The sequence below is a fragment of the Oreochromis niloticus genome, linkage group LG9 (genome assembly GCF_001858045.2).
Source record: "Oreochromis niloticus isolate F11D_XX linkage group LG9, O_niloticus_UMD_NMBU, whole genome shotgun sequence".
NCBI lineage: Eukaryota > Metazoa > Chordata > Actinopteri > Cichliformes > Cichlidae > Oreochromis > Oreochromis niloticus.
The window spans coordinates 129,881-155,784 of record NC_031974.2 but is presented as its reverse complement, the minus strand read 5'-3'; the positions used below and the strand labels follow the sequence as shown (position 1 = coordinate 155,784).

Below are 25,904 nucleotides of genomic sequence, written 5' to 3'. Positions count from 1 at the left end.
ATCAATACATACTACAACAATAAATCTATTTATCCATAAACACTCTAAAATCAACTTTATTAAATTAGCGTTCTACCCTCCTGCACTTGGTCTCTTCCTGTAACCTCAGGTGAACCCAGAAGGTATAAGCAGGAAGTAAAACTACATTTCCTCCTTTTGTTGCTAGAAGACAGGTAGGTAAGGTAAGTTCTAAGCAATACAAATTAACAGTTGAAGTAAATAACATGTTAACTTAACAACTTGTAGGAATTGACGTAAACCAAGATGTTATATTATAATCTGTAAAAGTGCAAAACATAAACAAACCCGGATAGTAGATGTTTGCCTATTGCAGATTACATGTGAAATATGATTAAATCAAAACAAGAATGTTAACTAAGAATATAGACAAACGGTGTTCTCATGTCCTCACCTTCATTGTAAGGTTGCATTTTTGGCCCCTTCCAGCCTGAATGTCTCACCAGTGTTGAAAGCTGTGCTTCACTGGGTTGATGTACTGGCTCCAAGTCAAGCCTATTTGATTCTTGTGTGCTGGGAGATGGTTCTGGAGTAGGTGCTCTCAAAGAAGCCGATGTAGATGCTTGTACTTCAAGTAACTGGTGCTCTTGATTGCCATGCTGCACCTGCTGTTGAAGCTGGGCAAACTGATGCCGGATTTGCCTCCATCTATCTTCCTGGCGCTTGTACTCTTGCTCCAGTTTAGCATCTCTTTTCAGCCTGCTGTTGCATCAGAGTTTGCAAAGTTTGGACAATTCAGCCACATTCTCTTGTCCAGTAATATGGCCACTTATTGCCCCTTGTTGGTCACTGCCATCTTGTAAACCATCTGCTTCGCATTCTGGACAAGCCCTCTCTTTGCTCGGGTAGACATCTTCTCCACTCCTTAATTGGCCTGGAAACCCACTGCTGCTGACACCAAATGTGGTAGGACTTGACTTAAGCGGTCAAAGAAGTGCAGGAGACTGATGCTGTCCAGTGTAGCAAGTGATTTATTCACCATTGTGTGACCCAAACAATATTTACAAAGAAACAAATAAGAAACTCAACTCCAAATTAACTCCGTTCAAATAAACATAACTGAACTTAAATCAACAGAAATTAAGGTCAAACTGCACACAGCTACACTGACCTGAACCTTTCCTCTCATACACCTGAGTTCTTCTGTTTAAATAGTCCACTTAACCAAACAATTTCTCCTCTGGACTATTCCATTCAGTAGGTAGGTAAGATTAATTATATTCAAACCTCTACTACTCTTTACTGGCAACAAAACTCTATGGTGTAATCAATACATACTACAACAATAAATCTATTTATCCATAAACACTCTAAAATCAACTTTATTAAATTAGCGTTCTACCCTCCTGCACTTGGTCTCTTCCTGTAACCTCAGGTGAACCAGAGGTATAAAGCAGGAAGTAAGACTACATTTCCTCCTTTTGTTGCTAGAAGAAGGTAGGTAAGGTAGTTCTAAGCAATACAAATTACAGTTGAAGTAAACATGTTACTTAACAAATTGTAGGAATTGACGTAACCAGATGTTATATATTAATCTGTAAAAGTGAACATAAACAAACCCGGGATGTAGATGTTTGCCTATTGCAGATTACATGTGAATATGATTAAATCAAAACAAGATGTTAACTAAGAATATAGACAAACGGTGTTTCACCCATCAATAATCAATACGTTATAATCGGACTTTGCTGTTGTTTCCATGTTTAAACATCTATATGGGACTACAGAATGTTTCCTTCTCCACAATGCCTCGGAGCTGTTTACTATTTAAAATTTTTTTATCATTTCTGCAAGTTACAGACATTTGATTGGACCAGGGCGAGGTCACGCGTTTTTTGGCCTTGCAACTTCTGATCGGTGGGATGACGTGAACTTGGCCATATTACTTGATTATTAAAATAATACAGAACTGACTGAACATCTTTAAGTGCATAATCATAATCTTGCCATTAGGCTTTGCAAAAAACATTGGTTTCTCAGATTTGTTTTTTTTTTTTAGATATGTGGGCGGGGCGGGGCAGGGCGCGGCAAGGGCCTGCCGGTCGGCGGCGGGAGGCGCGCGAAAGGGAGAGGCGCGAAGGAGAGGCGCGAAAGAAAGGCAGGTGGGGAGGGTCACAATATCTTTGGATCGCAGTCATGGAGGTGACCATCGGAGAGCAGCTTTAAAGGTATGAAAAGTAGCTTAAGACATTTAGTTTGTTATTGCCATGCCTGTAGGTTTCTGCTGAAAGAAATTCACGAAAAAATGAAATGTCAGTATTTTCTGTCTGAATGTAAGAAAGTTATTTCACGATGAATGCTGATATTGGTTAGCTAGGTGTGCCTTGATAAAGCCCAAATGAGCTAACATTGAATCCGAGTAATAAATGTATGCGGGGAATGATAACGTAGACAATTTTTCTCCAGATCGCTGATTTTGCTGTCTTGTGAACAGCATCAGCGTGGTGACATTTATTTGTTAGCTGTTTTCGCTTGGCCTCAACACCAGCCTGAGTTCGAGTCCTTTGCCCAGTGTCTTCCCCTCGTCTTTCTGCCCCGCTTTCCTGCCATTCTTACTGAGTTAATCGATAAACAGAAAAAAACCAAGAAAAAGTACAAATGTTAAATTTCAGTGTAATCTTAATGTATATGAGTTGATAGTGTGCCTTAGTAATTGACAATATTTTAATATTTATCAAATATTTATATTTTATCATAACGGTTAAAAAGGCATACTGATTTTAACTTGGAGTTGGTGACAGGGAATAAGTAGGTCTTTAAATCTCTTTTTACAGAAAAGAAATCTTGCATTTGATATTATGATGGAACATCAGGTAGAAGAAGAAAAGAGTTATCCTCAATGATGCAGAACACTATATTAAACTGAAAACTGACAAGACTGGTCTAACAGAGCAATTCATCAGCCCATGCAAAGGTATAGTGTCATTTGTGCATTTTCATAATTACAGCATGCATAAACAGTAACATTTCGCTCCTGTATGCAAATTAGACATTCAGTACTGATAACCTTGCTCATGTCATTTGCATTTATCAAGTATTTATGTTAGTTTTTTAATAGACTGTGTAAAGAGAGTAACTTCATTCATAAGTTTTAAAATGTCTTACAATTGGTGGAAACGTTTTTTTGTTGTTTTTTTTTTAAACTAGAGCAATATTTTCTTCTTTAAAGGTCGTGGTGTAATTACCTCACAGTTTTTCAAACAGGGGGAATTTGTTCTTGAATACCGTGGAGAACTTTGCAAAGCAGATCCTTATCTTGAAAAAAACAAGTTCAATGATACGGTGGAAGTGTTCTTATTTGATTTCAAATGGAAAGGAACCTCTTGGTGGTAAGACATAATATTTCATATTACAGTGTATTTAGGAGCTGTGCTATACTTAATACACTACTACAAATATCTATTATTTATGTAACATGCCACACAGTATGTTGATTACTCTACTGTTGATACTTTTTTTTTTTCTTCAAGCATTGATGCTTCTGTTGAAGACAAGTCATTAGGAAGGCTTGTGAATGATGACCACCGAAGGCCTAACTGTAAGATGAAAACAGTTGAAGTTGAAGGAAGGCCACATCTTTGCCTGTTTGCCTTACGTGACATTGACCCAGGAGAAGAAATAACTTATGACTACGGAAAAGCTGACTGGCCTTGGCGCAAGATGGTAAACTATTACATTGCACTATTGCTGCACATGATCTCAAATAAGTCTAACTATATTTGATTTTGGCCCAAAGATATCACATAAACTGTTAAAACAGCTTAAATTTTAAACCTCTTCAAGTTTTTCTTAAACCTCTTCAGAACATTGTATTTCAACTCAAAAAAAAAAACAAGTATGTTTGTATTTCGATAAGATAATAGTATTTAATATCAGTGAATATACTGGTATGGTGGGGTGTGGTCTGTGGGGCCGCTGTGGGGAGGCTGACACACCAGGAGCTGCATTGGCTCATCACGCTGTCCTTGAATTAAAGCCTGTGCTGGGTCCTTACTGACTTGTTGTTGTCATTTTGTACAGGACACCGCTGAAGAGCTGCTTCTGTGATTGTTTATTGAAACGACAACCAGAAAAAAAAATGTTGAGGGGTGCGGAGGAGGGGTTGAACCACCTTGTCGGTCTTTTTATTTCTGGTTGTCTTAACACACACAGCTTTTCAGCAGTGTCCTGCACATAATATGTTCTCATCAGTATCTTATGAATACCCTGAGTTCAGTTTGCCATTTACTGTCCTCACTTAGGTTAAAGCAGAGTGTATTTGTGTTAGAAACGTCCCCAAAGGTTATAAGTGTGAGGCCTAATGATGACTGTAGTTGGTGATGTTTTTGTAGTTAGTGAAGTCATGTCTCTGTTTTCAGGATAAATCTACCTATGAGATCAGCAACCAAAATGGTGATCTTGAACACTGCACTCAGGTAAGTGTTATGTTGTCATCAGTATCTTATGAATACCCTTTGTTCAGTTTGCCATTTACTGTCCTCACTTAGGTTAAAGCAGAGTGTATTTGTGTTAGAAACGTCCCCAAAGGTTATAAGTTTGAGGCCTAATGATGGTAAAATGGTAAATGGTCTGTATGTATAAAGCGCTTTACTAGTCCCTAAGGACCCAAAGCGCTTTACACATCCAGTCATCCACCCATTCACACACTGGTGATAGCAAGCTACGTTGTAGCCACAGCCACCCTTGGGCGCACTGACAGAGGTGAGGATGAATGATGGACTGACAGAGGTGAACTAAGGGTACTCATAAGATACCAGAAAATGATGAAGATATCGGAGAATGATGACTGTAGTTGGTGATGTTTCTGTAGTTGTTACTGAAGTCATGTCTCTGTTTTCAGGATAAATCGACTTATGAGATCAGCAACCAAAATGGTGATCTTGAACACTGCACTCAGGTAAGTGTTATGTTGTCATCAGTATCTTATGAATACCCTTTGTTCAGTTTGCCATTTACTGTCCTCACTTAGGTTAAAGCAGAGTGTATTTGTGTTAGAAACGTCCCCAAAGGTTATAAGTTTGAGGCCTAATGATGGTAAAATTGTAAATGGTCTGTATTTATAAAGCGCTTTACTAGTCCGTAAGAACCGCAAAGCGCTTTACACATCCAGTCATCCACCCATTCACACACTGGTGATAGAAAGCTACGTTGTAGCCACAGCCACCCTTGAGCGCACTGACAGAGGTGAGGATGAATGATGAAGGACTGACAGAGGTGAACTAAGGGTACTCATAAGATACCAGAAAATGATGAAGATATCAGAGAATGATGACTGTAGTTGGTGATGTTTCTGTAGTTGTTACTGAAGTCATGTCTCTGTTTTCAGGATAAATCTACTTATGAGATCAGCAACCAAAATGGTGATCCTGAACACTGCACTCAGGTAAGTGTTATGTTGTCATCAGTATCTTATGAGTACCTTAGTTCAGTTTGCCATTTACTGTCCTCACTTAGGTTAAAGCAGAGTGTATTTGTGTTAGAAACGTCCCAAAGGTTATAAGTGCGAGGCCTAATGATGACTGTAGTTGGTGATGTTTTTGTAGTCAGTGAAGTCATGTCTCTGTTTTCAGGATAAATCTACTTATGAGATCAGCAACCAAAATGGTGATCCTGAACACTGCACTCTGGTAAGTGTTATGTTGTCATCAGTATCTTATGAATACCCTTTGTTCAGTTTGCCGTTTACTGTCCTCACTTAGGTTAAAGCAGAGTGTATTTGTGTTAGAAATGTCCCCAAAGGTTATAAGTGTGAGGCCTAATGATGGTAAAATGGTAACTGGTCTGTATGTATAAAGCGCTTTACTAGTCCCTAAGGACCCCAAAGCGCTTTACACATCCAGTCATCCACCCATTCACACACTGGTGATAGCAAGCTACGTTGTAGCCACAGCCACCCTTGAGCGCACTGACAGAGGTGAACTAAGGGTACTCATAAGATACCAGAAAATGATGAAGATATCAGAGAATGATGACTGTAGTTGGTGATGTTTTTGTAGTTAGTGAAGTCATGTCTCTGTTTTCAGGATAAATCTACCTATGAGATCAGCAACCAAAATGGTGATCTTGAACACTGCACTCAGGTAAGTGTTATGTTGTCATCAGTATCTTATGAATACCCTTTGTTCAGTTTGCCATTTACTGTCCTCACTTAGGTTAAAGCAGAGTGTATTTGTGTTAGAAACGTCCCCAAAGGTTATAAGTTTGAGGCCTAATGATGGTAAAATGGTAACTGGTCTGTATTTATAAAGCGCTTTACTAGTCCGTAAGAACCGCAAAGCGCTTTACACATCCAGTCATCCACCCATTCACACACTGGTGATAGAAAGCTACGTTGTAGCCACAGCCACCCTTGAGCGCACTGACAGAGGTGAGGATGAATGATGAAGGACTGACAGAGGTGAACTAAGGGTACTCATAAGATACCAGAAAATGATGAAGATATCAGAGAATGATGACTGTAGTTGGTGATGTTTTTGTAGTTAGTGAAGTCATGTCTCTGTTTTCAGGATAAATCTACCTATGAGATCAGCAACCAAAATGGTGATCCTGAACACTGCACTCAGGTAAGTGTTATGTTGTCATCAGTATCTTATGAATACCCTTTGTTCAGTTTGCCATTTACTGTCCTCACTTAGGTTAAAGCAGAGTGTATTTGTGTTAGAAACGTCCCCAAAGGTTATAAGTTTGAGGCCTAATGATGGTAAAATGGTAACTGGTCTGTATTTATAAAGCGCTTTACTAGTCCGTAAGAACCGCAAAGCGCTTTACACATCCAGTCATCCACCCATTCACACACTGGTGATAGAAAGCTACGTTGTAGCCACAGCCACCCTTGAGCGCACTGACAGAGGTGAGGATGAATGATGAAGGACTGACAGAGGTGAACTAAGGGTACTCATAAGATACCAGAAAATGATGAAGATATCAGAGAATGATGACTGTAGTTGGTGATGTTTTTGTAGTCAGTGAAGTCATGTCTCTGTTTTCAGGATAAATCTACTTATGAGATCAGCAAACAAACCGGCGATCTTGAACACTGCACTCAGGTAAGTGTTATGTTGTCATCAGTATCTTATGAATACCCTTTGTTCAGTTTGCCATTTACTGTCCTCACTTAGGTTAAAGCAGAGTGTATTTGTGTTAGAAACGTCCCCAAAGGTTATAAGTTTGAGGCCTAATGATGGTAAAATGGTAACTGGTCTGTATTTATAAAGCGCTTTACTAGTCCGTAAGAACCGCAAAGCGCTTTACACATCCAGTCATCCACCCATTCACACACTGGTGATAGAAAGCTACGTTGTAGCCACAGCCACCCTTGAGCGCACTGACAGAGGTGAGGATGAATGATGAAGGACTGACAGAGGTGAACTAAGGGTACTCATAAGATACCAGAAAATGATGAAGATATCAGAGAATGATGACTGTAGTTGGTGATGTTTTTGTAGTCAGTGAAGTCATGTCTCTGTTTTCAGGATAAATCTACTTATGAGATCAGCAACCAAAATGGTGATCCTGAACACTGCACTCAGGTAAGTGTTATGTTGTCATCAGTATCTTATGAATACCCTTAGTTCAGTTTGCCATTTACTGTCCTCACTTAGGTTAAAGCAGAGTGTATTTGTGTTAGAAACGTCCCCAAAGGTTATAAGTGTGAGGCCTAATGATGACTGTAGTTGGTGATGTTTTTGTAGTTAGTGAAGTCATGTCTCTGTTTTCAGGATAAATCTACCTATGAGATCAGCAACCAAAATGGTGATCTTGAACACTGCACTCAGGTAAGTGTTATGTTGTCATCAGTATCTTATGAATACCCTTTGTTCAGTTTGCCATTTACTGTCCTCACTTAGGTTAAAGCAGAGTGTATTTGTGTTAGAAACGTCCCCAAAGGTTATAAGTTTGAGGCCTAATGATGGTAAAATGGTAAATGGTCTGTATGTATAAAGCGCTTTACTAGTCCCTAAGGACCCCAAAGCGCTTTACACATCCAGTCATCCACCCATTCACACACTGGTGATAGCAAGCTACGTTGTAGCCACAGCCACCCTTGAGCGCACTGACAGAGGTGAACTAAGGGTACTCATAAGATACCAGAAAATGATGAAGATATCGGAGAATGATGACTGTAGTTGGTGATGTTTCTGTAGTTGTTACTGAAGTCATGTCTCTGTTTTCAGGATAAATCGACTTATGAGATCAGCAACCAAAATGGTGATCTTGAACACTGCACTCAGGTAAGTGTTATGTTGTCATCAGTATCTTATGAATACCCTTTGTTCAGTTTGCCATTTACTGTCCTCACTTAGGTTAAAGCAGAGTGTATTTGTGTTAGAAACGTCCCCAAAGGTTATAAGTTTGAGGCCTAATGATGGTAAAATGGTAACTGGTCTGTATTTATAAAGCGCTTTACTAGTCCGTAAGAACCGCAAAGCGCTTTACACATCCAGTCATCCACCCATTCACACACTGGTGATAGAAAGCTACGTTGTAGCCACAGCCACCCTTGAGCGCACTGACAGAGGTGAGGATGAATGATGGACTGACAGAGGTGAACTAAGGGTACTCATAAGATACCAGAAAATGATGAAGATATCGGAGAATGATGACTGTAGTTGGTGATGTTTCTGTAGTTGTTACTGAAGTCATGTCTCTGTTTTCAGGATAAATCGACTTATGAGATCAGCAACCAAAATGGTGATCTTGAACACTGCACTCAGGTAAGTGTTATGTTGTCATCAGTATCTTATGAATACCCTTTGTTCAGTTTGCCATTTACTGTCCTCACTTAGGTTAAAGCAGAGTGTATTTGTGTTAGAAACGTCCCCAAAGGTTATAAGTTTGAGGCCTAATGATGGTAAAATTGTAAATGGTCTGTATTTATAAAGCGCTTTACTAGTCCGTAAGAACCGCAAAGCGCTTTACACATCCAGTCATCCACCCATTCACACACTGGTGATAGCAAGCTACGTTGTAGCCACAGCCACCCTTGAGCGCACTGACAGAGGTGAGGATGAATGATGGACTGACAGAGGTGAACTAAGGGTACTCATAAGATACCAGAAAATGATGAAGATATCAGAGAATGATGACTGTAGTTGGTGATGTTTTTGTAGTTAGTGAAGTCATGTCTCTGTTTTCAGGATAAATCTACCTATGAGATCAGCAACCAAAATGGTGATCCTGAACACTGCACTCAGGTAAGTGTTATGTTGTCATCAGTATCTTATGAATACCCTTTGTTCAGTTTGCCATTTACTGTCCTCACTTAGGTTAAAGCAGAGTGTATTTGTGTTAGAAACGTCCCCAAAGGTTATAAGTTTGAGGCCTAATGATGGTAAAATGGTAACTGGTCTGTATTTATAAAGCGCTTTACTAGTCCGTAAGAACCGCAAAGCGCTTTACACATCCAGTCATCCACCCATTCACACACTGGTGATAGAAAGCTACGTTGTAGCCACAGCCACCCTTGAGCGCACTGACAGAGGTGAGGATGAATGATGAAGGACTGACAGAGGTGAACTAAGGGTACTCATAAGATACCAGAAAATGATGAAGATATCAGAGAATGATGACTGTAGTTGGTGATGTTTTTGTAGTCAGTGAAGTCATGTCTCTGTTTTCAGGATAAATCTACTTATGAGATCAGCAAACAAACCGGCGATCTTGAACACTGCACTCAGGTAAGTGTTATGTTGTCATCAGTATCTTATGAATACCCTTAGTTCAGTTTGCCATTTACTGTCCTCACTTAGGTTAAAGCAGAGTGTATTTGTGTTAGAAACGTCCCCAAAGGTTATAAGTTTGAGGCCTAATGATGGTAAAATGGTAACTGGTCTGTATTTATAAAGCGCTTTACTAGTCCGTAAGAACCGCAAAGCGCTTTACACATCCAGTCATCCACCCATTCACACACTGGTGATAGAAAGCTACGTTGTAGCCACAGCCACCCTTGAGCGCACTGACAGAGGTGAGGATGAATGATGAAGGACTGACAGAGGTGAACTAAGGGTACTCATAAGATACCAGAAAATGATGAAGATATCAGAGAATGATGACTGTAGTTGGTGATGTTTTTGTAGTCAGTGAAGTCATGTCTCTGTTTTCAGGATAAATCTACTTATGAGATCAGCAACCAAAATGGTGATCCTGAACACTGCACTCAGGTAAGTGTTATGTTGTCATCAGTATCTTATGAATACCCTTAGTTCAGTTTGCCATTTACTGTCCTCACTTAGGTTAAAGCAGAGTGTATTTGTGTTAGAAACGTCCCCAAAGGTTATAAGTGTGAGGCCTAATGATGACTGTAGTTGGTAATGTTTTTGTAGTCAGTGAAGTCATGTCTCTGTTTTCAGGATAAATCTACCTATGAGATCAGCAAACAAACCGGCGATCTTGAACACTGCACTCAGGTAAGTGTTATGTTGTCATCAGTATCTTATGAATACCCTTAGTTCAGTTTGCCATTTACTGTCCTCACTTAGGTTAAAGCAGAGTGTATTTGTGTTAGAAACGTCCCCAAAGGTTATAAGTTTGAGGCCTAATGATGGTAAAATGGTAACTGGTCTGTATTTATAAAGCGCTTTACTAGTCCGTAAGAACCGCAAAGCGCTTTACACATCCAGTCATCCACCCATTCACACACTGGTGATAGCAAGCTACGTTGTAGCCACAGCCACCCTTGGGCGCACTGACAGAGGTGAGGATGAATGATGAAGGACTGACAGAGGTGAACTAAGGGTACTCATAAGATATCAGAAAATGATGAAGATATCAGAGAATGATGACTGTAGTTGGTGATGTTTTTGTAGTTGTTAGTGAAGTCATGTCTCTGTTTTCAGGATAAATCTACCTATGAGATCTGCAACCAAAATGGTGATCTTGAACACTGCACTCAGGTAAGTGTTATGTTGTCATCAGTATCTTATGAATACCCTTAGTTCAGTTTGCCATTTACTGTCCTCACTTAGGTTAAAGCAGAGTGTATTTGTGTTAGAAACGTCCCCAAATGTTATAAGTGTGAGGCCTAATAATAATAACAGTCGATCATATTTGTCAAAGTTGAACCCAGGGCAAACTAAGCTAAATTAGTGGTTTTAGCTAACAGCTACAACAAGCATAACAGTTACTGTTAGCCTGTCATTTGTTTACACAATGCTTTTTCTTATACACGCAATACATTTATTACCTAACTAATTTAACAAAGTTCTGTCCATACAAGTACTGTGTAATTGAAATCACAAAGATGGTTTATTATTGTTAAATATGTCTGCTATATATTGAAGTTCCGTATCTTCATAGCCACTACATTATTCTGATGACTTCTTCTTGGAGAGGACCAGGGGAACTCTGGAAGATGCGCAGAAGGTAGCTGAAATATTGGTAACAAGTCTTTGAATTTAAACAAGTACACTGCTGTGCAGTTTAGGTTAGTTTTAAATATTAATTTTCATATCCCTCTTAAAAAAAATACCCTATGCAACCTTATTTTTTAAATGACTTTTGTTTTTTCAAGTGTATATCCTCAAACCAGTGATTCCAGTGTTGAATTTTATGCTATAACTAGTGTTACCTTTACAGTTTAATATTTCCTTATTTGGTTTTATAGATATCAAAAATATATTGTAATAATATTATACTTTTAGAAACTCAGTGTTTGTTTTTTGTCCATCCTTTAAGGCTGCAGTTCCTGTAGTTGCCACAACATCATTACTTCAACCAGCATCAGAGAAATGCTTCATTGAATACTTAAAAAAGAAGTCCTCAAGACAAAAACAGGTGGAAAATGTTTAATATACATGTTTTATTTATCTTTAAATGGCTCTAACTTTTAATCTGTCAGAAAAAAATACTTGTATCATGTCTTAAATCTTAAAGAGATGTTATTTTTTTCCCCAAGGTCTCGACATATACAGAAACATCTTCTGATGAATCCGATCACACAGACTATAGTGATGCTGATTATGTTCCAGACTCTGAAGGAAGTTCCTCTCAGCTAGATGAAGATGGACCTCTTTATCCAACTGCAAAGAAGTCTCTGCTTTCTCTGCAATACCCCTATTTATCTCCACGAAAACTAGATAATTATTCAGAAATTTTAAATAAAGGTAATGGTGCCACATCTTTTAAGAAGAGGATCTCAAAAACCCCAAGAAAGAGAAAGCTCTCATCCCACAGTGCAACAAATGGCAATGAAAGTACACCAAAGAAAAGCAGAACTGAAGAGATTTCGGACTCAATCAAAGTGTTACCACCTTCAAAGTCTGGAAGTCGCCGTGTGTATGATAAGAGAAACTATTGTTTGTTTTGTCTCCAACCTACATCAAAAATTGCACGACACCTTGAGACTGTACATAAAAATAAGGAAGAGGTTGCTCGTGCATTTCAATATCCCAAAAATTCAAGAGAGAGACGCAATAGGTTGAACATCCTTCGAAGACGTGGAAATTTTGCCCATAATGCCAGTGTTGTGAAGAGGGGGGCTGGTGAGCTACAGGCCTGCTATAGACCAAAGAAATCCACAGAGGGCATTGATTACATTCATTGTTATCACTGCCAGGGACTCTATTCTAAGAAAACACTGTGGAAGCACATGAGAATATGCCCAGCAAAGAAAGAAAGTGAAGAAGACTCCCAGAGTGGGAAGCAGCGGGTTCGATCCAAATGTGCACTGAAAACTGCTGTTGCTCGTGACATCGGAGAGGGCTTGAAAAATGTGATTTCCTGCATGAAATATGACGAGGTAACTCAATTAATCCAAAATGACCAACTTCTTCTTCAGTTTGGACAGCACCTTTATGATCTAAATGGTTCAAGAAAGAACAGACATGACTACATAAGGCAAAGGCTTAGGGAACTTGGGCGACTGCTGCTTATAGCTCAGAAGAATACCCCCATTCAAAAGGCAGAGGAACTGATTTATCCTGCAAACTTCAACCATTTGATATCTGCAGTGAAAGAGGTGGCTGGGTACAATCCTGAAAGAAATACATTCCAGAAACCTACCTTAGCTCTAAAAATTGGCAACAATCTGGGAATTATCTGTGAGCTTGTAGAGACTGACAATTTGTCCTCAGAAGACAGAGACTCAAGCCTTGTGCAATTTGCCAGAGAATTTAAGGCTATCAAAAATTTTAGATGGAAGGGACTGATCACCAGAGGTGCAACAACAACCATGAAGGAGTCTAAGTGGAATGCACCACAGATTTTACCTTTAACAGATGATGTCAAATGCTTGGATCGCCATATGGAGACTGTTAAAAGCAGTGCTGAAAGAATGCTGAGGTTGACTCCAACTCCATACAGCTATGCAATGCTTGCCAAAGTGACACTTGCTCAAGTGATCATTTTTAACAGAAGAAGAGAAGGAGAGGTATCAAGAATGGAGGTGTCCACCTTTAAAGACAGAAAAAAGTCAGAAATCAATATGGACATGGCTGCTTGTCTGACCTCACTTGAGAAAAAAATGTGTGATTTCTTCACCAGAGTAGAAATCCGTGGAAAACGAGGGAGAGGAGTTCCTATTCTCCTGAAACCATCAATGGTCTCTGCAATGGAGCTCCTTGTGGAAACTCGTGAATCTTGTGGCGTCCCCAAAGAGAACATTTACATGTTTGCTAGACCAGGAGCTTTATCTGCCTATCGAGGAAGAGACTGTATCCAAATGTTTGCAAAGGAGAGTGGAGCAAAACACCCTGAAATCTTAACATCAACAAGGCTCCGAAAACATATAGCAACAATGTCTCAGGTGCTTAATCTTCAAGAAAATGAAGCAGATCAACTAGCAGACTTTCTGGGTCATGACATACGTGTGCACAGGCAGTATTACCGTTTGCCTCAGGGAACACTTCAGCTTGCTAAGATGAGCAAATTGCTTTTGGCACTGGAGAATGGAACTGTTTCACATTATAAAGGCCAAACACTTGATGATATTGAAATTTACCCTGAAGGTAAGAGTGTAAATTTTATTAGGATGCTCTAAAATATAATAATTGATTTTATTTTTAATTATTAAATGCTCTGGCGGTGTTTTATTTTCATTTAACCTTTAGAAAAAGTTGATCTGGGAAATTCAGATGGCTCAAGCGATGAGAGTGAGCCTCTTCAATCAGCTCTGGAGGCAATAAAAACACCAGAGAATGAGACAACGGATCAGGGTGGAGACAGAGGGCCATGGACTTCTTCATCTCCAGGGACGTCTTCATCTCCAAGGACTTCTTTCAGTCCTCCTTTGAAAAAGGGTACCGACCAATTTGTTTTGGCATTAACATAAACTTTATACATTGACACAGAAAAATAAATATGGTTCAGTGAATTAATGAAGTGAAAAGGTGATGGGTCATCTGGTTATAAATGATTAAGTTTAGTTTAATTTCACCACTACTGAGCCAATTTTTGATGGTGACGATCATCAACTCGACGAACAAATAATTTAGAATTCATCCAATATGCACAATTTTGCTTTTACTTTGAACAGGCTTGTGCCTACCTTTAAATCTTTTTAGACCGGTCTGTTTATTTATATACTTCCTCTAGACGTCACGCACACTTTAAGTTTCGATCAAACACTCTACTTAGTTTCACTTTCTGCCTGCAGCTCATATGCTCTGCAAAAGCATGCAGTTTCCTATCAGCCTGCGACCTAGTTTACACTCAACGCTGGCCCTCTTATACGTAAAACAATATAATCAGCAAATAAGCACTAAGAATATATACTAAATACATGACATTATTCATTGAGTAGAGGAGGAAAACATTTTATATTGAAAAGGTTTTAAGCAGTGTATTGATGTCTGTTTTCTTTTCTTCAAAGGCAACCGAGTTAACGCCAAATGTAAGTGGGAAGCTCATGAGGTACGTGCAGTTGAAAGACACATGATGCGTTTCATCAACACATGCAAGGTGCCTCAGAAGCTGGACTGCATTCAATGCATCAATGCAGAACCCTATGCACTGAAAGACAGAAACTGGACTGGAGTGAAAAATTATGTTAGAAATCGCATTACTGCCTTAAAAAGAAAAGCTTGTGCAAAGGACTGAGGGCTGTCTGTTTGTGATTTCAGTGAGTTAAAATTTCCTGTTTCTCTGGTAAAATGGTTCTGAAGATGTTTTGAAGACGTTGCACTCCAAAAATTTCAGGTTCAGTAATTTTGTTACCTAAGACCTTTTCTCATTCTGAGAGGAAAAAACAAATCTTTTCAAGTTGACATTTTGTTCTTAACATGGTTTTCATTGTGTCCACTTCACACTGTACGAAATGTATTTGGAATCAAAGTTTTTTACATTTGCGGTTAGAAGCACTTAATGAATTGTGCAGATATTTTGCTGTTTCTTTGTTGCTGCAAGTTCCTGTGTATACATGAAGTGCATGTAAATTGCTAAAAACAACACGGTAGGAATAAAAGAAGCAGAATATTTAAATGTTTCTGTGGCACAATTAGTTGTGATTTCTTTCATAATAAGTACGGTAATGACCTGACTTTGAAGTTCTGGCAAATCCATTGGATTCTGTCAAGTTAGCAGACCTAATTGCAATGAATATTGTTAGGTTGGGTTTTAACATTGTGACATTGAGCAGCAGCAACATACTAAAACATTTCTAGATGGTTAAATCATAACATTACCTTGTACGTACTTTGATGAAGTAATATCCCCAAAACTGAAAATTGTTTGATTATGTGTGTATTGCTGAAGACCCCAAATGGAAGTAACGACCCCAAAAGTGGCATAAAATAACTTGTGTATGTGTGTGTTGCTGAAGACCCCAAATGGAAGTAAGGTCCCCAAAAGTGGCATAAAATAGTTTGTGTATGTGTGTGTTGCTGAAGACCCCAAATGGAAGTAAGGTCCCCAGAAGTGACATAAAATAGTTTGTGTATGTGTGTTGCTGAAGACCCCAAATGGAAGTAAGGTCCCCAGAAGTGACATAAAATAGTTTGTGTATGTGTGTTGCTGAAGACCCCAAATGGAAGTAAGGTCCCCAGAAGTGACATAAAATAGTTTGTGTATGTGTGTGTTGCTGAAGACCCCAAATGGAAGTAAGGTCCCCAAAAGTGACATAAAATAGTTTGTGTATGTGTGTGTTGCTGAAGACCCCAAATGGAAGTAAGGTCCCCAAAAGTGACATAAAATAGTTTGTTTATCTGTGTATCGCTGAAGACCCCAAAGTGGACATTAAAAATTCCCAGTCCCCAATGGGAAGGTAAAAATACTGTCTGGGCAAAAGTTGCTTTAAATGAAAATCTCAAGTGATTTTTTATTTCTGTGGTCTTGGAGGAGTAAAACTCAGTTGCCAGCTTGCTTCTAAACCATACAGAAAGTGGTGTCCCCAAAGGGTGGGAGTTAAGATATGCGACCCCAAACGGGACTTAAGCGGGTATGTGTGTGTGTGTGTGTGTGTGTGTGTGTGTGTGTGTGTGTGTGTGTGTGTGTGTGTGTGTGTGTGTGCGCGTGTGTCTGTGTGTGTGTGTGTCTGTGTGTGTGTGTGTGCGTGTGTGTGTGTGTGTGTGTGTGTGTGTGCGCGTGTGTGCGCGTGTGTCTGTGTGTGTCTGTGTGTGTGTGTGTGTGTGCGCGTGTGTCTGTGTGTGTGTGTGTGTGTGTGTGTGTGTGTGCCTTCAGTGGAAACTTGAGCAGAACTTTTACTTCAGATCAGAAGTCTGGACTCAGTAATCTGAGTAAGGTTAAAATTTCATTGTTGGACTTAAACTGGATGTTTTTATGAATTTAACTGCATCGCTGAAAGGAAATAAAACTGAGCCTCAAACTGAGGCCAGCTGGACTGAATACTGAAGCGGGGAGACTCAGCCGGGCTTCTGGTGGAGTCCGGATGTCAGATATCTCAGACACATTTTCAAAATGAAACTGTGGTTTCCCAGCTTGGGAAATCTTTAGCTCTCCATGAAGACAGTCTGTGTGACGGAGGAGACCAGGAGCACACTGCAGATGGAAACCAGGAATCTTCTTACAGACTTTATAGAGATATATGTTCAGACTTCAGGCCAGTGAACCCGGCATAAGGTTTAAAGCTGTAACACCAACTACACAACTGTACCAAGACTTGTACTCCTCCCAGATTTATTGTGCTGCAGGACAACGAGACCTAGCATCCAGCCAGAGCAGCAGAGCCCTGTGTCACCGACCAGGAAGTCTCTAAGGGAAGCCTCTTACACACCCAAAGGCTCAAAACGTGTATGTCAGATGCAGAGGCCTGAGGTAAAGCAGAGTTTGTGATTTGAAGCACTTCCTGGTGAGCGTGGCAGTAGCGGTGTCCTCTGAAGGATGAGAGCGGCTCCTCTGATCCACAGAAAAGGTTTATCGCAGAGGATCCAGAGCCTGGGGCCTCCACTTTCATCTGCTCGCTCCTCTTAATTAATCAAACTCCAGCAGCAGAGTTCAGTTTCCTGCTGGCTTTTTAATTAATCAGCTGAGCCGGGGAACATTCAGCCACGCGGCAGACGAGAGAAGAGGAGGACGTTTGTCACGCTGCCGAACCTGCGATGGCCTGCAGATTGTTAGCATTAATCAGTTTTCTCTTTTTACCCAATCACACGTGTTGGACTCACTTTAGATCCAAGCAGTGGCCAGAAAAGATCACCGCAGACGAGAGAACTGACACCTGAATGCAGACGCTGGTTCATTCTGCTCTCTGAACTCAGCTGTGTTGAGTTTAGGTCCGATGTGGAACAGGAAACCAGCGCTGTGCTGTTCTCTTCACACATACAAAGCATCCTTTGGTGCCTCGGGGAAGCGGTCCTATTATTATTAAAGGGTGAGAAATAACTGCCCAGTTTCCTGAAGTGGAGTAAATCTCAGGAGACTGTGGGTCATGTCCCGCTCGGGAGGATCGTTTGTCTCGTTTTCTTCTTTTTTTTTTGCCTGTCCCGTTTGGCTCTTTTGCCATCAGAATTATTGTCTAAAGGCGAAGAAAGATGCCCAACGGATTTACTTTACCAAATGGACCATCCCAGCCTCGCCGTAATGGTCTATTTGATTCACCTTTTATTGTTTATTTTATTTTCACTTGCTGAATACGGGACAGACTTGACTGGGGGAAAGAAAGAGGGAAAGAAAAACAGCGGGGAAGAGGGACGGGGAAAAAGGGCAAAAAACCAAAAACCAACAGAATAAGCAGACAAAAAATACATATCGATCACCTGGATCACCTGTTGAGAAAGAAAGAAGAAAGCAAGCAGAAGAAAACGAGAGTAATAAACATCATCACAATGATATATGGGAATATAACAGTAAATACTAAATATTAAACATTATTGTGCAGCACGTAAGATCGACAGCGCACAGTGTGCTTTGAGGTAGGAGCCAAAAAGGGTGTAGTTTGTGTGTGTGAGCACCCGTGTGTACACCTGTGAGCATGAACGCGCTTGTATTTTTGTTTTTTTTAAAGGTTCCTTCATGTAATGATCTGTTAGAGGGTGTGGGGGGGCCACTGCCCCGTCCTCCAGGGCATGAAGCAGGTATGGAGGAGATCAAAACTCCAGACATCCAGAGGCCCCCAGAACACAAGAGACCAAGGAAGACCAACAGAGGGGCAGCTGCGTCACTATCCCAGAAAGAGCTGAGGAGAGTCCCAGATGAGGGGTCACTCAGCAGCCGCGGAGCAGAAGCCAGGGGGGTTGCAGTGACGTGCCCGTGAGCTCCGCCGGCAGCCAGCTGTGCCTGAGTGACCAAGCTCCGGGCCGAGAGGCCGAGGGCACCCCGCCTCCGAAGTGGCCCGAGCGAGCCCCAGGCTCCAGGCCCTGATAAGCAGCCGCCAAGGAGTGAGCCGGTGGGTACCTGGGCGCCCACCCCCGGACACAAAGAACCACCAACGCACCGATGTCTGAGGGCGTCTGCCACCGGCAGGGGAAGTGGTGGGGGAGATAGGCCTCCAAACCTTGGAGGGCCTGAGATGTCCCCAGAGAGGTGGCGTCTGATACCCAACCTGACATATAGACACAGACATACAGGCACACACAGATACAAACATCCATTCCCACCCTCATGCTCTCATATGCAATTACTCCACACTCAACCAACGTGGAGACGGACATAAAGAGACGCTGTACACACAATCACACTCCCCAAGCGTACTCTAAGAACCGGGTCTGGGTACCCTTGCCCCTGGAGGGGGAAACTGCACCCAGACCCAGGTGGTGTTACCCTTTTCCCTGAGGTGGGGAGAAGCAGACCGCCCCGACTCCGCAGCAGCAGGGAGGCCCCACATTCCAGACCCCAGTCGGACGGCCAACTCCTCCTCCTCCTAGCCCCCCCCCCCCCCCGCTCCAGCAGGCCGCAGAGAACGGGGGTGTGAGAAGACTCCAAACCTCCCTCCACCCGCTCATATGTAGTGTTGATGTATGTTTGTTCTAAGGTGCATTTAAAACCCAGGAGGGCATGGAGCTACCTGCCAGAGCAGCAGGTAAGCGCATAGCCCACCTGATTTGTCTCGTTTTCACTCGCTCGGTTTCATTTGGAGTTTATTCTTTTGGTTCAGGCACATTAAAATCTCCAATATGAGGTTTAGCTGCTCCAGCTCTCACCACAGCTTTCTGTCCTCTGTTATAGTTTAACATCTAGTCATGAATGTGAAGCTGTAGAACAAATACTTTACCGTAAAAGGAGCCGACCAAGCATGACATCAGCTGGATTTTTTTCCGTGATTTTTCCTTTATTTCCTGATCTGTGTTTGTGCTCGTCCCGGGAGAGGAATTAGTTTTCTATTTGTTTCAGTCCAACGTGTCGAGGCTTGAGAACAACACACAGACGTTCTTTGTAACGACAGACGGTTCAGTCAGGTTTGGTTTCATATCAGAGCAGATCTGCCCAAAACCCAGCCAAACCCACAAAACCACTGTGTGTGTGTGTGTGTGTGTGTGTGTGTGTGTGTGTAGGTGTGTGTGTGTGTGAGGGTGTGTGTGTGAGAGGGTGTGTGTAACCTTTACTTGATGCACTCGTTGGCCGGCAGCGGTTTCACATTCCAGACTGATGAAGGCAGTTATGTCTTCCCATCAGATAAACCACCTGCTCACTGCACATGCTCAGACCGGGTCAGCATATTGTTTCCTTGCTAAGCTGTGATTGGCTCATATAAACATCACAAAGCTGCAGAAACAGATAAACATTTAAAGAAACTCTCATTTGGAAACCTTGAAGTTCCAAAATCAGCTTAAATGTGATGAAAATGTTCCAAATGTCAAAATATTAGACCATCAAATTAATTAAACTCTCATGCTGAAGCTCGTTGTAATGTCAAGTTTTAATGTTGATGTAATGTTGAATTAACTTACTGTCAAATGAAAACTGTCTAATAATGAGTAATGAGTAAGGACTAACAGGTTACCAGAAGCTGCAGTTCCTCCAACGTCCAGCAGGGGCTCCAGCAGTGAGTCATAGACTCCCATGTTAAAAGTTTACAGCAGAATTAAACATGTTTACAGCCTGATACACAAACTGTTTGGTCTCTAAAGATAATTTCTCCTCTTTCATGACTGGTGTGTAAATTGTATTTAGGCTTAAAGTTAGCATTATTAGGGGCGTGGCCACTTTAACCAACAGGTGGCTGTAGCTGCTAGAGTCTGCTGTTGGAGCTTAGACCGTCACAGAAGGCTGCCGCTAGGATTTCATATTTTGATGTTTCTTCATGTTAGTTCAGAGCCAAAATCATGACTCAGGCACCAAAGCAGAGGCTGTGTGTGTGTGTTCTCACAGAAACTCCAGAATGACAGAGATACAACACAACGTTCAGTCATCTTTGGTGTGTAGAAAATCAGAAGTCGAGAGCCTCTGATTTTATTCCATCCCCATGTTTTGGCCGGGTGTTACCAGGTGTTTATCAGGACAGCTGAGGACGGGAGAGCAGGTGAAACACCCAGGGCGGTTTTAAACTCGCGCCTCCAGCATCCAAAGATGCAGAATGTTAAAAGAACAACCAGAGCAAAGCTCGACTTTCCAAAGAAGACTGAGAGCTGAGCAGCACCGCCACCGCTCCACCCACAGCTGTGCAGTTAGATGCAGGAGCACCTGTGGACGTGAGATCCTGAGCGCCCGTCTGATCGGCTCGTCGCTGTTTTTTAATGTGCAGCAGCTGCAGATAAAACTTAATCTCTGGAGGGATTCACACTGACAGGCATGAAATCCGCTTTGGTTTGTCCCGACCTCACACGGACCCTGTCAGTCAGTTCAGATCGTTAGTGCTCAGTGATGAGAAGCTCAGAGATATGAAGCATCAGGCAGCATCAGGAGGCAGAGAGACCAGAGAAAGCAGCAGCCTGCAGGTTTCCTCCTCTCACTGTCCTCATTGTGGCGCCTTCCTCTTTCTATTATTAAGTCTATTATTTCCTGACTGAACGGACTATTTTCACTTAAAGCTGAATAAATGACGAACGTTCCCGCTGTGAGGCCAACAGAAGGACTTCATGGGAAATATTGGAATCATTTTCTGCAGCTTATGATGGAACAAATGAATGAAAGAGCAGATAAAACGTCCTGTCTGTGAGCGGCGAGGAAGAGGAGGTTTACCACGAGGAGGAAACAGCGGCTGTGTGCACAGAAACACGAGGAAGCCGACGTCTGAGGCTCTGGTCTGTCCCGAGAGGCGGTGTGCAGTTTGGGAATCCTGGGGAAAAATGAACAGCGAGCCTTCAGGGTTCACAGTTTACTCCAAATTACTCTCAGGCCATCCATGTGCACTCTATGAGGAACACGTGTACAGTATAGTGCCAAAGCAGCAGCTCTGTCAGAAATCTCAACAAGCAGATCGGTCAGAAAGGCGACGAGTTTACTGCAAACCTGCTCTCAGTGGTATACTCGTCAGATCATCAGCAGAGTCCAACATGGGCACGCTTTACATCTGGAGCTGGTCTCCGGGCACCACACGGTGGCTGATTCTTATACTTGGGATTAACTGGGGTTAGTCAGAGGATCGATAAACATATCCTCATCCTGAAGCTGCAGAGAGCCAGACCTGTTCAGCAGGGCAGGCAGATTCATGACCCTCCTCTCCACGACAGCATCCCAGATCTCCCACAGATATGCTCCTGGATTTGATTCATACATCTTACATAGACACTGTGACCAGACAAAACAAGCTTACATGAAAGAACATGACTGAGACACAAAGGCAGGCCTGTCACACTTTCTAAACAGCAGAAAGAAATAAGTCTGAAACACTCCGGGTACCCTATGGTACTGTTTAGTCTGATGCTGCGTGTGTCAGTGTCTCGAGCAGCTGCAGGAAAACCGTCCCCACAAACATAATTGGCCTGATTAAGACCTGCTGTGACCACATTAGCAGGTGGAGGGCTGGTGTAACTCCCAGGTCCCAGGTGTAGACAGTTGCATTCAGACACTGACAGACTTACAGGCCATAAAATGTAACAAATTAGTTACAAATGTAGCTAAAGTTAAACGTAATGCCTGACTGTACGTGTGATGGTTACATTTGTAACGAGCTGATCAGATTTGGGGTTGGAGTGAAAGCGCAGGTTAGCATCAGGCCGCAGAAAGTCCCGAGTTCGACAAAGGCACTGAAACCTACTGAGGTGGAAATGAGACACTAAAAATCGCTCGTTTAGGTTTAAGCTTCCAAATAAATCCTTTTGATTGGATGAGGAAATGATTGTGTGCTGGCAACAATAAGCCCTTCACAGCAGTGACCCTGTACGCTGTAACTGGGTGCTGTGCTGCTGAAGGACACCTTGGCGCCTCGATCTTTGACGTTATTTGGATCAGAGCAGGCTGATCTGTTCTCTTTGATGGGAGCTCTGAGTACAGCTGGTCGTTAACCACACCGTGTCCAACACGAGTGTGAAACTGTGGCTGCCATTATGGTGCTAGATAATGTCAGTGAGTGTGTTTCAATCATATCCACACCATTAGGAAGCTTTAGTTTAATCCCAGAGCTCTGAGGACGGCAGGATGAACATCCCTGACAGAGAGGAGGAGACACGGGGGAGAACGGGGACCAAGGGTAAGGAAAGGAGACAGAGTGAGAGCAGACGGAGGACAAAGACCGTGTGTGCAGAGATATTAAAAATACAGGAACAGAGGAGGAATAATGAGCTAACGGCAGTGAAACCTCAGAGGTTCTCTTTCCAGGAAACAGCAGAGAATCACTGATAAAATAAAACTTCAAAGGGTCCACACAGACACTTTGATGCTCGCATATAAACTCTGAAGTCTTCTTAGTGACTTTATACGAGTAACACAGTGACTTTAAATCCAAAGCAGTTCAGTAAGTTTGGGATCTGCTTTGGTTTAAATGAGGTCATTAACAGAGCTGACTGCAGTCCCCTGTCAGAGCGCGGAAGACTTCGAAGCAACTCAGTAAAACGTCTTTGTTTGGTTGCAAAATCCAGCGAAATTTGAGCTGTAGCAGGAAACAGCGCTTCAAATATGGCTGCACATTTTTAAACTTCTGCGGCCCAACAGCTCTCTACAGCTGACACGCTGTCAGCGCACGACGTCCAAAGATTAGACACGTGGTCACATCTGCTTCTGTCCCTGAGTCATGGAGATGTTGGAGCTGCAGGCGGTCTATGTAACATGGATATAATCACCAGTACTTGTTGGTTTGTTTCCTGCTTTGAAGCCTTAATTTTGGCGTTTTGCTGTGAACATCTTAGTGTTTTCAAATCAAGATCAAGATTCAAGATTTTTATTTGCCATTTGCACACAGGACCAACAGTCCATGCACATTGGAATTCTTGTGCAGAGCTCTCCACGTCCAGTCACACTTTTTACAAGATAAAGATAAAGCAACTAAAAAAAGGAAAATAGAAATAAAGTAAGGAATGGCGCAATCATAGTATTTACTACATATAATACACTTCCTAGTTTTGCACGCATAAATGACAAATTAAAAAGACAAACTTTTTTTGTATCGAAAAAATATCGAACCGTGACACCAAAGTATCGAACCGAACCGAACCGTGAATTTTGTGTATCGTTGCACCCCTAGTGATCAGGTAGCCCCAGGTCTAACTTCTTTCTGGGGTCAAAGAATCGCCTCCTCCTGGTCAATAGAAAAACATGAATTTGGTCATACTGATCTAAACTCAGGTCCAAATAATTCAAAGTAAAACAGTCTCAAATATCTGTAAAAGTATTGATGTAGGGAGACTAAAAGTAAAGACATACTTGTTGGTTTTTAGACATTTTGAACACACAATCATATCGTGTTGCTTTGTGAAGGAAGAAGTGACCATTTCAGTGAGAGAGAGAGAGAGAGCTCCATCCACAGTGAGAGAGCACCTGCTGACTAGTGCAGCATAACACTCACCAAACCTGACCAGACATGTAAGAAACACACAAAAAAGTCCAATTGTGAATTTTCAGGCAACTGAACTTTGCATACAAATAAATCTGCTGGGAAATTCTTCAGGCCAGTGATGATGTGCACAACTTCACAGCTGGGAATGGTTGATTAAGAGAAAATAATTGCAAAGATGAAAACGCTTGAATGTCTTTGATTTTCTCCTCTGGAGCAGCTTCATAAAAAAGAGACACGATCGCTGAGAGGAAATCAATACGCGGAGTCACATGAATAATGAAGAGCCGGATGCTCATTAGTGAGGCTCACGGCTTTGTTCGGCAGTAAAAAACACAGACAATAATGCATCCAAAGGCAAAGCTCATGCAGTGCACTCATGCATCTATTAAAATGTGCTCTAATTCTTCAGCTCGAGTTTCTGCAGGGCGAGTGGGGGTGCAGGTTCCAGACAAAGTCAATCGAAGTGGAGAAGTGATTAAATCCATTTTAAACAGGCCTCGGATTAGCAGGTCAGCCTGCCAGCAATTAAAGAGCTTCATCTTTATGCCAGACGCTTAGCAGGCCAGCGAGAGCAGACTGAGCGCGCTCTGATTGCACCACCTACACCTGGTATAGAGATATTCTACAGTTCTGCATACTAATAGAGAATAACAGCAGACTGGAGCTCCAGCTGAAGATAGTTTAACCAGTCAGATTCAAAGTGGTGACCAGATGGACGATCTTCTTTGTACCCACCAACACTAATGAAGACTTCCACCAAGTTTGTTACCTTTCATGCCTCTCCAAAGTATGAAGTGGACTGCTGGTGCTGCAGTACGCTGCAGCACCAGCAGAGGAATTATTTCTGGCCAACTTGAAAATAATCACGTGAAAGTGTTTAAACAGACATTATTAACACATATTAGCCGCCTAGCTTCCTTGTTCCTGAAACATACTTCATACTTTCCTTGCTCACTACCAACTACTCGGCTTTAAATATATGTAAATATATTATCTCCCCCTGCTGGTAATGCAACGTCTTGTTTCAAGCTTTGGTGGGCTGGTGTCTATTACACGCTTTGCTCTGATACTGGGCTGTATGGATGCTCCCATGTTTAGACGTCCTTACATCTCTCATCCTCTGTGCGCTGTTTAGTTGTTCTTCCCTTGTCTCGTCTTCCTTGATTATTTTCAGCTGTGTTCTCCTGGTGTTTCCATACAAGTTTATATTTGTTCATTTTGTTTATTTGATTTCTGCTGCAGGATCCTTGTGCCTGACCTGCTGGACTGGCAGTAAGGCTCCATGGTGATAACAGTGGATGTCCTCTATCGCTGTAAAATGGTCGGTGGATGGTGAGTGAAGAGTTGTTGTGAAACCGAACAAACTCCAGCTTTTTTAGGTAAAACTGTGAGTTCAGTTTTAGATGGTTTGAAATGATTGTTCATCATCAGAAACCTCAGCAAACGACCGGCTGACTGGGCAGGAACCAGTCTCCCAGTAAAAACAAACTTTCCATGTTCTGGCACAGTAGAGCAAAGCCATTTCTGCTGAACGTCCACTTACAGATATCTGAGGATGTTACAGTGGACCTCGCTGTTATCAGTCTGGCCAAACATGAATGTCGAAACAACAGAGAAAAGCTCCTTA

At 41.8% G+C, this 25,904-nt stretch overlaps 1 protein-coding gene across 1 annotated transcript; it reads left to right on the top strand.

The window, feature by feature from the left end:
* Nucleotides 1–2,864: 2,864 nt before the first annotated feature.
* On the top strand, nt 2,865–15,432 carry LOC102076598 (uncharacterized). The gene is made up of 24 exons (XM_019355959.2): nt 2,865–2,932; nt 3,188–3,347; nt 3,489–3,681; nt 4,377–4,433; nt 4,859–4,915; nt 5,345–5,401; nt 5,589–5,645; nt 6,042–6,098; nt 6,525–6,581; nt 7,008–7,064; nt 7,491–7,547; nt 7,737–7,793; nt 8,193–8,249; nt 8,676–8,732; nt 9,156–9,212; nt 9,639–9,695; nt 10,122–10,178; nt 10,368–10,424; nt 10,854–10,910; nt 11,314–11,379; nt 11,692–11,790; nt 11,912–13,961; nt 14,064–14,252; nt 14,825–15,432. The coding sequence occupies exons 3-24, from the start codon at nt 3,562–3,564 to the stop codon at nt 15,049–15,051; spliced, it is 3,663 nt and encodes a 1,220-aa protein (XP_019211504.1). The 5' UTR covers nt 2,865–2,932; nt 3,188–3,347; nt 3,489–3,561; the 3' UTR covers nt 15,052–15,432.
* The last annotated feature ends 10,472 nt before the right edge of the window (nt 15,433–25,904 follow it).